The sequence below is a fragment of the Glycine soja genome, chromosome 13 (assembly GCF_004193775.1).
Source record: "Glycine soja cultivar W05 chromosome 13, ASM419377v2, whole genome shotgun sequence".
Lineage (NCBI taxonomy): Eukaryota > Viridiplantae > Streptophyta > Magnoliopsida > Fabales > Fabaceae > Glycine > Glycine soja.
This window is the reverse complement of record NC_041014.1, coordinates 24,081,948-24,093,243: the sequence shown is the minus strand read 5'-3', so window position 1 is coordinate 24,093,243 and position 11,296 is coordinate 24,081,948. Positions and strand designations below refer to the sequence as shown.

At 34.4% G+C, this 11,296-nt stretch overlaps 2 protein-coding genes across 3 annotated transcripts; both read right to left on the bottom strand.

Annotated features, from left to right (window-relative positions):
• Nucleotides 1-180: 180 nt before the first annotated feature.
• Nucleotides 181-5,047, bottom strand: LOC114380967 (tetratricopeptide repeat protein 4 homolog). Of its 2 annotated transcripts, none has more exons than XM_028340125.1 (8): nt 4,866-5,047; nt 4,563-4,775; nt 4,287-4,478; nt 3,990-4,190; nt 3,824-3,901; nt 3,042-3,174; nt 766-852; nt 181-683 (listed from the first exon to the last, which is right to left on the bottom strand). In XM_028340125.1, exons 1-8 carry the CDS (start codon nt 4,968-4,970, stop codon nt 607-609), a joined length of 1,086 nt encoding a protein of 361 aa, XP_028195926.1. In that variant the 5' UTR covers nt 4,971-5,047; the 3' UTR covers nt 181-606. The 2 variants fall into 2 exon arrangements, with proteins under 2 accessions (XP_028195926.1, XP_028195927.1); XM_028340126.1 differs by having other exon boundaries at nt 3,042-3,171; nt 4,866-5,046.
• A 4,117-nt stretch (nt 5,048-9,164) lies between these two features.
• LOC114381962 (cleavage stimulating factor 64-like) lies at nt 9,165-10,965 on the bottom strand. The gene is made up of 3 exons (XM_028341190.1): nt 10,669-10,965; nt 9,710-9,889; nt 9,165-9,631 (listed from the first exon to the last, which is right to left on the bottom strand). The coding sequence occupies exons 1-3, from the start codon at nt 10,705-10,707 to the stop codon at nt 9,506-9,508; spliced, it is 345 nt and encodes a 114-aa protein (XP_028196991.1). The 5' UTR covers nt 10,708-10,965; the 3' UTR covers nt 9,165-9,505.
• Between the last annotated feature and the right edge of the window lie 331 nt (nt 10,966-11,296).

Sequence of the window (11,296 nt, the reverse complement as noted above, 5' to 3'; positions counted from 1 at the left end):
CCAATTATTCGAATAAGAATTAATCCTTTATATTTGTTATCATTTTTAATTAATTATTCTGACCTGAATAACTCCTACATAAAATCCATCTCTTCTGCTAATTTAGCCCCTATTATTGTTTTTTTTTTTCATTTTTAATTTATTCCCTGTACAAAAAATCATAAGGAAGACTGAATACCATCGTGCAAATGATTATAACAAGGTATATTTATAAAGAAAACGTTTGGAAACTAGAATGCACCAATTATCCCTTGCCAGCCAGGGTGTGTATAAGTGAATAAGAAAATAGGACATTCTACGTATTGAAAAACATTATGCACCTAGAACTTGATAAAAGTCTAGAACAAAACTTATCAAATTATACATGTACCAAAAAATCACAAGCTATATCAAATTATACTTTGTTGACTAGGTTCCTTGTATTCTAACACTATCACTGGCACACACAATTGCAATTAGCAGGTAACTCTAGTTTAAAAGGAAGTCCAAAAAGTTGGAAGAACTATGAGCAATCTTCAAGACTTCCAAGTTGAGTTGAGACATTAACTCTTGAATCTAGTTTGTGCAAAACATGTCTGTTTGGACATCAGCTACATGTTGCTTCCTTCATATACTTGGAGGTGCCCACTTCCCAGCTTTGAACTTGCCATAAAAGCTGGATCGCTTAGAAACAACATAGAAGACTGCAAAGACATCATAGTCAGAGGAAATTCTAAACAAACCAATGATGAAAAGGCCACTACATTTTGATGGACTACATTTTACCTGGGATCCCAGGAATGATGAAATTAGGCTCTTTGAGAACATCGTGGAGTGTTCTCCTTTCATTCACTTTGATCCATTTAGGGGAACCTGCGAACATAGACAACCACATCATATAAATTTTCGTGTAAGGCAGAGAGACCAAGACATAGCAGCATCTCTTGAACTTGTCAAATACCTCGAAACAAATGCAAGTTCAAAAGGTGTATTACCAGTGTAAGAACATCCTAGCTACAGAACAACCCACACATGATCAAAGGATTATAGACAAGAGAAGAAACCTTCATATTAGAAGTCTCCATTCCATAGACAAAGTACATACAAAAGCCAGACATAACTGGTTTAAGACTTCACATACTTAACAGTAACCACTAACCATCCATTAACTTTTTACAAATTATAATTTTATCAATCCAACTATTAAATTACAGCTTTGCAATTATCTATCATGTTGATCTTGCATGTTAAATTTTGAAAAAACCAAACAACGAAAACAATAAAATCAGATAGTTAATATTTTCTTAAATTTGATTATATATTCTGTTAAACTTATGTGTCAATGGAGTATATCAGTATAATAAATAATTTTGGATCAACATAAAACTTTATGAATATGATCCATACTGAGGAGGGAGCAGAATTATGTTCAAAGCTTTTCTCTAAACTTAAATTGTCAAACTCAAATCCAAGCATTATCATTCCCTTGTTCTATTTGTTAGAAAAATGAGAATGACAAGGAATTGATTATCTTTTACTTGATCCCGTAACAAGAAAGGAGAAACTACATGGTTTAATTCACATGACACCTTATTAAGGGAGACAAGCATGCATCAGGAATGTATCTGCACTGACATATTTTCATATAAACCAATAGCAAGTAAAAGGAGTACATGTGTGTAAACAAAAAACCATGAATATGTATTATGAATACATGTAAGACATTATTTTCTGTAAGCACTAAGATTCATCATTTCAACATAAATGACTTCATACAAGCACTGCATCATTTTTCAGACAAACTGCTATGACTGGAAAATAGAACTAATTACTTAAAATCAACATGGTTTGAGATATCTATTAGAGAAGTCGTATAAACCATCGACTTCACCCAACATCTTAAGATTTTGGAATAGTTGGTTTGTAAGCCTTTATGACCAAGCACTACCAATCTAAAGTTTGATTGATCTTTGTTATCCTCTTTCTTCTAACAAAAAGCTGAATTTCAGCACAAGATAGACAGGTCTGTGCATTATCCACACTTCAATCCAAAAGGGCTCTTATGTGAGGGAGTGTTAGAGAAGTGATATAAAATCATTCACACGTCTTCACGCTTTTGGGATGATTGTTTCATGACAATATCATTCAAGAATTATTTAATCAATCCAATAATACAACTCCTACCCACGTTATATGGTTGGCTATAAGACCCAAGGATTTAGCTAGTGAGAGATTCACTTTAGAGAGTAAAATGAGGAATTATAGCCATTGATTGAAAAATCAATCGTTAAGATTTTAAAAAGTACATAATTCATTATACATGTGCATATATTTAATCATAATTTCAACAGTTGATTTTTCAATCAATAGTTAGAACTCCTCACTTTACTCTGGAAAGTAAATCCTTACTCTAGATAAGTCAAATACAAGACATAAAGTTGGCAAAACAAAAAAAGTTTATGAAGTACATTATGGAGACATTTGCCTTGCAAGTATGATGGGGCTGTTTTTTAAAAGTTATGTGTTTTATAATCAGTTGAGATTTGAAACAAGTTCCTATTTGATCAATTTCTGCAGAGAAACTAATTTTAAAAAAACAATCCATTTAAAACCTTGGTCTTAAACTAACTACTTTTTATTTGAAATGAAAGTTTCTTCATTTTTGCCTTTTCTTTTCTATAATTTATCTGAATTTTAAAAAGGGATTTACCAAAGATATTAAACTAAACAAAATCAAATTTAAGACAAGCCAAGTATCATATTCACATAATTTACAAAACCAGTTTGAACAACAATTATGAAATACTTCTTTAGTATCCAAACCAAACACCTGAGGTTTAATTGTAAGGATTAGACAAGTTAGAAAAGTTTTATCAAACGTCATAAAAAATGGTTCACCATAAATTAGAACAATACATGTTTTCCTCATTGTTTATACCCTCCTGATTTCTCAGGTTATAATATAATATAACATATTAAATCACTAAAGAAAGGGAATGAAGTCATACAAATAAATCAGACATCAATTGCAAAGGAGGAAAAGAACTTCAGAAGTATCATACCCATGTGTTGCTTATAATCCTCAACTGTGTCTTTCTCTTCATCACCAACACCTTCCCTGTGAGCAGCTGCAGTTCCCTCTAATAGACAATGAAGAAGTTTTTCCTTTGATAGACAAAGTCCAGAACCAGTCTGCTATAACAAAGACCAAGCAAGGGTGAGAAAAAAAAAATTTAAACATTTGAAACAAAATATGTCAACAAGAACTATGTGGACAAAAATGGATGTCGTAAATATCATCTAAGCAGTCCAAGTTAGTACATAAAATGTTTATAAAAGAAAAACTGGAATGTGGATATAACTACTCAGCAAAGAGCCAAAATGAATTGAAAGATTAAACTTATGAGTTATGGTAACTACAATTATCTACTTAAGCAGTATCTAAAGCCAATTTTTACTTTCATTTACAATTTTTGCTTTCAATATTGATGACCAACCAAACCAGTTGATAAATTTTGAGATCAATATAAGCAAACTGAAGCAACATTTGATTTGATTTAGATCCAGCAAACAAACTTTGAGCATTTATGTAAATACTCATAGTTTCTTTGTCTGCCAAAAATTCCCAAATGCTGACACCAAAAATCTTGGCATGCCGACGGCATCCTCAAGAGAAACTACAGATGAACTGTTTACAAATGAAGTATACTACTGGGTATGGCCCTGCCCTATGTGAAATTCAAACATTACAACTTACACATCTTTCAAAGACAAAATGTGGCTACATTACATTTGAAGAAAGCGAACAAAGTCAAACTACAACAAAATTTCAACAAGAGCTTACCTCATAGTATAATTCAATAAATTCACGTTTGTAGTTGTTTTCAACATCCCATGACAACGGCTGATCTTCTGCAAATATGTTTGATAGCTAAGGCTGTACATAACACATTCATATTCATAAAAACTAACAACCCATATACCATAAATCACTTCACAGAAAAGGATATCATATCAAGGTGAACCGAAAACATGTCAGTCTCACAGAAATCCTCAATGAAGTCACTGGACATAACCTCTGCATACAGAAGAAGAACAGGCCAATGAAGGATATTACTTTTATCCAACACAGGTTTCCGTAGTCCAGTAAGTTCTAGATACATTGCCTTTCCAATCTTCAAGCCTCTATTTTCAATCGCAGACACAAGTTTCTGCATAGTTTTCGTTTAATAAACAAGGTCATCAACCACCATACAACCAAAACAGATGTCAAACACATAACAAAACAGTACAAACAAACTCCATACCTTTGTCTCCGCGACAGCCTTGGAGGCTTCAGCCTCATGCTTTTCCTTCTCTGATATCTTGAGACCGATCTGCCGGTCAAGCTTCTTCAAGTCCTCATTATTGGGGTCAAACTGAAGACCCTTCAAGCAATACTCTCTTGCTTCAGCCAACATGTTTAGTGAAAGAGAAGCTTTCGCAGCTCTATAAATTGCCTAATCACAGTTTGCATCACTTTGAGACATCAAACCAAGCAATTATAATTACAATAAACAACCAAAAACCTCAAACACAAATACCTTTATATTTGAAGGGCACAACTTGAGGGCCTCATTAGAATCTGTTAGAGCACGTCTAAGATTCCCTAGAAGCAAATTCACATGGGCTCTATTTGCAAAGAGAATAGAGGTCTCAGAGTCACTCAAGGCTTTCTGATCAATTGCCCTCGTGTAGTAATCAATGGCATCAGAGTAATGCTTCTTGCCCATCTTCACATATTGATTACCCTTTTCCTGAATTTGAAGGGTGAAGTGACATCAAAAGCCAAAGAGAGAAAAAGGGTGTTTTTTTTTTTTTGTAGTATTCACAGAGCATTAACATACCTTGAATTCAAAGGCTGCAGACTCTTTGAGTGCAGCAATGGCTTCAAGGTCTGCCTTCTCGGTTTCGGTTAATGGCTCTGAACCCTTTTCCATCCATAGCGCCATCTTCCCTTTCTTCGGCTTTTGGCTCTCACCAGTCACAGACAAAGCTTAGAACTCTTTTTCTCAGCTTCTTTAAAGGTTAAAATTCATATTTAACAATTAGTTTATTTTAAAAAAAAAAAAAAAACAAACACACATTTATTTATCATATTACCCACATCGTGCACAACAGGGTGATTTTAGAAAACATTTATCTATCATCGTATTTAGAGGAATGTCTATTCTATTTCTAGCTGAGAAACTTACCAGGTTTATATTATTTACTTTTTTACTTGTAAGGAATAAGGTTGCTCACACTGATACAACAACAATCTTATCCCAGTAGGATTGCTCACACTGATAGTAACTATAATTGTTTTAAAACTTTAAGATACTTTCTATGATATTTGATACGCAATATTAGAATTTTCTTTTTAAAGTGAAGCTCTCAATTTTATTATTATTTTTGTGATAATAGTAATACTTATTAGCTAGAGCTAGGTGCCCCTATGGTATGCAACTCCAGTATCTGCATCTATTGGCATTCCTCTACCTCCTCTGTTAATAAAAACTTCGTACCCCATTGTCCAGAGCCTCTTCGCTATGCGAAGGTATGGGAGAGGGATGTTGTACGCAGCCTTACCCTTGCATATGCAAAGAGGCTGTGTTAATAATTTAAAAAAAAAAAAAAACTCATGATGAATTCCCGCATGACTTTTTTGCCTTTGTTTTAATTTTACTATATTGAAGTTTGAGTGTAACTTTGTTGCAGGGGTAACATTGCAGAGGTTAACAGGGCGTATTGAGTTTCTAAATGTATCTTTTCACTATCTTTCAAGGCCAACGGTAGACATCTATTTATAACACCTTCAGTTTGTCCTAGAGTTGAAGCTTGTATATTTCATACAGTTTTTGTTCCTCCTCAGTCACATCAGTGAAGGATGAATGCTGCTATAATAGGAAATTAGGAATAAAAAAGTTAATTGCTGAGATTTTAGGGACTCCCCTCCCCTAAAAAAAAAAGTGGGTGCACACATTGTTCTCTTTTTAGTGGTGTAAGTTGTGTGGGGAGATATGAAGTGATTTTGTATAGCGTCTTACACACACTTTAGGAAAATGCATGTTCAATATATAAATTAATGCTGATGGGATTTTTTGCCATTAAACTGAAATTTCCATTTTCTGATCATAGTGTGTCGGTATCCTTCCTCACTATATACACACCTTGTGCATGCATGTATCATCAATGCATATATCACTAAATTGATAAATTTGCGAGGCAACATGAAAGGTGTTACTAAATTGTTTCCAAATACTGTATTACCGAATCAAGCGTCTAGATCCACTGCAATGTGTGTCATCCCCTCACTCAACTCCATACCTCAAACTCAGGCCTCTCAACCAATGATAACGCAATTCATCTATGCCTCTTCACCAAATTTCCAGTGTGCAGAGTCAGATTTCTAGGCCCATTAACACCCCTTTGATGTCCCCAGCCACCAATGAACGTAACAATGGCATATGGCGCGAACCTGGGTTTGAGGTACGGAGTTGAGTGAAGGGATGGTACACCTTGCAGTGGATGAAGATGCTTGATTCGGTAATACAAAATTTGGAGACAAGTTAATAACACTAGGAATTCGTTACGCTGGGGATGTCCTGGTCTGAGTCAAGTGCCAAAATTAGTTGAAGCTGGTAATGAGGAACTCTTGCCCAGAAATTTTTTCTCTGAATTTTCCACAACTCAGTTTTATCAATCGCATGACAATGATGTGCCTCACTTGAGTCACATACATAACAGTGGCACTGCATATCATCAAAATCATAAATGAGAATGATAGCGGGATAATATTGAATAGCAAAGGTGTTTTGGATGGAGTTAAGAGGTGAGTTTTATGGCAATGTGCTTTGTTTGGGAACAAAATATTTGGTTTTCATTGTTCATTGTCGATTTTGAATGGTTGCATTTTCTGTCGGATGTTTTTAACCTTTTAGAGTTGATTTTGTGCAATATTGCTTTCAATGAGAGATATTTGCACATCTTTATTTAATTTTGGAAGCGGACTATCCTTCTCTTTCTTAATCCAGCTATAATTTGTCTCCTTATATGTATGTTCTAGCTTTGTCCAAAAGATATTTGTAATGAGCACACGCTGGACATATATCTAATTTGTTGAGTGTGTTTCTCTCAATTTATGTAAACCCTGGTTTTGTCAGAAGAAAGTGTTGATCATATGTTGCTGCTGCAAATGTAAAGTAACAGTGAGATTGACCAAATATGACTGTTTAGGTAAGTTTCTCTAGAAGCACTTTTAGGAGAAAAAAAAAATAAAATGAGTTTTTCTATGTGAGAAAGTTTTCACAAATTAACTAATGGAGAATTAGGTTTAGCTTATGTAAAAATTTATTTTATTTTTTTTTCTTAATTTTTTCAGTGCTTCTAAAGAAACTTATCCAAACAGATTATGTCTTGTTACAGAAGCCCTTTCCCATTTTAAGAAACTTATCCAAACAGATTATGTCTTGTTACAGAAGCTCTTTCCCATTTTCTTTCTTGCTGAACAAATAACTGCCATAATGGTTTTATATTTTTAGTGTGCACGTAATCAATTAATACCTGCAACCAACCATCTTAAAGTACAATAGAGAATTGCACCAATCATTTTGAATGGGGTTGGTTGATCCCATTTTTACTTAAGGTAAATTAGACAAACTCATTTTTAATTGACTTCTGCTGGATGGTTATGCAGGAGGACTTATTTGAGGATGCTGGACCACAGCTTAGCATACAGTTAGGAGGCCAAGCTCTCGAAGGTGTGCAAATAGTGTTTAGTGTGCTAACTCGAACTCGCCACAATTCTACAAAAAACAAAATCCACTGCTAGTAAAGTTTCTATTTTTTTAATCCTAACGTACGTGCACACAACAGTTGCGTTTCTCTTGGCTATTTAACTATTGTATTGATTATTAAATGGCCATCTTCAGCAGTGTACACGGATTAATCTAGTCTAGGAAGTGCTTGCATATGTGGCTTTGCATATCATGTAAATATAAAAAAGGCATGACTAAATTGGACGAGAAAATGGCCAACATTAATAAACAGCTTACTGCCTTGCCGTGTGAGAAGTAAAATACGTTTAGTCTGGTAAAATACAATTTTACAAAGGAATCTCAATTAATAATTAATAACGAGTTTTATATTATGGGAGCTGTCAAGGTCAACAGCTTTGTGCCAGCACGGGAATGTACACTTTTTTTAAGGATTCACAATACAAGACCATGCCAGATTCGTATTTCACTTCTCAAAACTTTATCAGATACTCAATGTGTGTACTGTGAGAATAGGTAGGTGTGGATCTAATTTATTCTTATGGTACATGGGTTGCCCAATAACTCTGCATGTTGTTTTGGGGGTGTTTCTTTCTCCAATTCTTGAATTTCACGTCTCACCTTCCTTTGGTTCCGGAAAGGTAATCCGGGACGTAAAACTACATTCCAGAATGAAAAAGCGTCACTCCCTTTCCGGAACAAAAAGGTGGTGAATGATATTTATGGAGTGCGGAGAGAAACATCTGTTGCTTTCGCATTTATCCATTTCACTGGGGAAGTGGTAGCTGAAGAAGCCCAAAAGGATGAAAGATAAAGGCTTAAATAAGTCAAGAGGTGTTGAACTTGCTTTAAAGAAGAATGAAGAAGAATACCAGAGAAAAATGGATGAAAAGAAGGCAACCAAGCATTGTCCACGGTCTGCAGGGAACAGTACTATCAATTTGTTGATGGAAATCCCATGTCAAAGGAGTTCTTTTGTTTTATATTTATTGTCCTTCTAATGTTTAACAAGGCTTGTGTAAAAATAGGTGGGGAGGGATCAATTGTGATTGTAGAACGTTTTGTTTCTACAAGACAATGGTAGGCAAGCTGTTAGCGTGGGGCAGCACAAGTGGCTGTAGTGAATGAGCTTTTGTTGTTCACATTAGCACAACTTGTGCTAGACATGTTCTGCATTAACAGAAGTTATTGGCTTATAAAAAAGAAAGGGAGTTCCGTGATCAAATTACTCTCTTTTGAGAGAAATCAAACTCTCTCAAGAACAATAGAAATGGTCAAAAACTAACTTTCCTAAGTCTTGTAATCAAATTAAGCTAGTTCCATTTTAATAGGTTTCGTTGGTGAAAAATGATTCATGCTTGCCTACTATTTTTTACTTAAGCACGGACCACCAGGAAAAATAAGAATCCTTCCATCATGTCATAGTATATACAGATACATAGATATGGATAACCGATTAATAATAAAATATGGAATATGGGGAGAAGTTTTGCAAATAGCTCCACCAACTAAAGGCTGATATTTAAAGAGCCAAATTCCAGAAGAAAATAATGCTATTGTCTACAATTTGTTACATGAATTTGAATTAATTCTACAAAACTTGGCAGCCAATAGTTTGGACATAATATATATATATATATATATATATATATATATATATATGACACAACAATCTCTGCCAAACTGGAAGGATTAAAGATTGCCTAACTTTATGGTGTGTGTGTATTGCATCATTGATGCAACAGTTGTTGTAGCTGCAGCACTTGATTTCTTTGTTCTGGTGATAGGAGATTTATCTGCCCCAGGGTGAGGCTCGTGACCTGTTGAAGCAGTGCCTTCTCCATATCTGGTGTCAACTGCATGTACCCAAGAAAAGAATATCAATAGACTGCAGAACTATTCATACAAACTAAATGATAATTCAAAATAATTACCACAGGAGGCCGAAGAGGCTGATTAGCAGCACCCATCTGAGCAGAAACTACGTATCCAGGAGGACCAGAAAGATGAGCTAGGTTATCTGAGGGACTGGGCATCAAAGAAGACCCTCTGTCTACTTGTGTAGCATTTCCAGCTTGATTGCCAAATTCAGGCCCTAAAGGCATATTCCCAACCTAACAAGCAACACTTAGCACGTGAATAACCAATTACTACAAAGCACAAATATTAGGCACAAGTTATCACAATGGATACTGCTCTTCAAGTCCTGCTATTTAGACTTACTTTCTTTTAGTTAAATCACCAAAATCAACTAGCATTTAGGCATGGTTGACAATTAACCAAGCTGATTAAGTACCTCAATTGCGAAATTGAAATGGAGCAATGATAAATTTGTCAGTTATGTACAGAGAAGATTCACATAAGGCATGAAAAAGAAATGATGTCCAAAAGATCAGGTTTCAAGTGTGGGGAAAACTCCTAACTCCAAATGTAAAAATAGTTGTTTATTTTTTAATTATCTGAGAAAACTAGGATAGAAAACAAACTTTTTCCCTGTTCCACCATTAGTATTATTAATCAGCTTTCCATAATTCGAATGTGTCAAATATATTCTTTAAAGGGTATGTTTAGAAGTTGAATTTTGAAGAGAAAAGAAAGGGATGACAATTTAAAAAAATAAAAAATGAAAGAGTTCAAATATAACTATAACCCAACTCCTAAATATACCCTAAAACAAATATAATTTTTGTTGTTGTAAAGGCTACTTTGTAAGCCAACATCGCCGGCAACAGTGCCATTACTACTAGCAGATAGCTTAATGACTAATAACTTAGGGGAAAGGCCAATATTTAAAACAAAAGGCTTAGCTTTAATGCAGACAAGTTAGGAATAACTAGCCAATGAAACAAGGAATCATAAATTCATAATGGTAAGAAGAAGGCCTTGTAGAAACCAATAATGCAGGTGCCATAGGGCCTAATTGCTCCCTCATCAGAATTCATGGCACTGAAGGTTGGTTCTGGTGTTTCCTCGGAGGAAGCTGGGTTTGAGATACTCCTGCTTGATCTCGTGCACCCCTAAGGCCAGGCAATAATGGAGCAGGCTGAATATTCGGTTGTATTGACTGCTGATTGTTCTGTGAAACCATTGGCTGAACTTTTGGAACCTAGAAGCAAGCAATTTTTACCATCCAAATTTCCACCGAGGGATGCTAGTGAAGAAGACACCAAAAGAAAGTAAAATATCTCATGCACAGGTATTGCATTCACTTTTTATAATTTATATAAGTAATTTTTTTTATATTATTAATTATTTGGTTTAAATTTTAATAAATATAGTTTAGTAGATATATAAATAAATATTTAAATATATTTTTATATACACATATTTCCCATAAAATATATTTTTAATATTTTATATACACAAATCACAAAGTTAACCTCCATAACAAATGACATAATAAATGAAAACATAAATAGAAAAGGATGTCAATTGCGGAAAAAACTAATTTTATAGAAGAAAAAAAATATAAATCAAAACCTAGAGGAAGAAAGAAAGTCAAGAGATAATCAAATGAGAAA

Coding starts and splice junctions, on each gene's coding strand:
- LOC114380967 (XM_028340125.1), bottom strand. CDS start 4,970: ATGGCGCTATGGATGGAAAAGGGTTCAGAGCCATTAACCGAAACCGAG. Junction 4,191..4,286: donor AGGCTGTCGCGGAGACAAAG/GTATGGAGTTTG, acceptor AAAACTATGCAG/AAACTTGTGTCTGCGATTGA. Junction 3,175..3,823: donor TTATTGAATTATACTATGAG/GTAAGCTCTTGT, acceptor TCTTTGTTATAG/CAGACTGGTTCTGGACTTTG.
- LOC114381962 (XM_028341190.1), bottom strand. CDS start 10,707: ATGAGGGAGCAATTAGGCCCTATGGCACCTGCATTATTG. Junction 9,890..10,668: donor CTATGGCACCTGCATTATTG/GTTTCTACAAGG, acceptor GTTGCTTGTTAG/GTTGGGAATATGCCTTTAGG. Junction 9,632..9,709: donor AGCCTCTTCGGCCTCCTGTG/GTAATTATTTTG, acceptor GGGTACATGCAG/TTGACACCAGATATGGAGAA.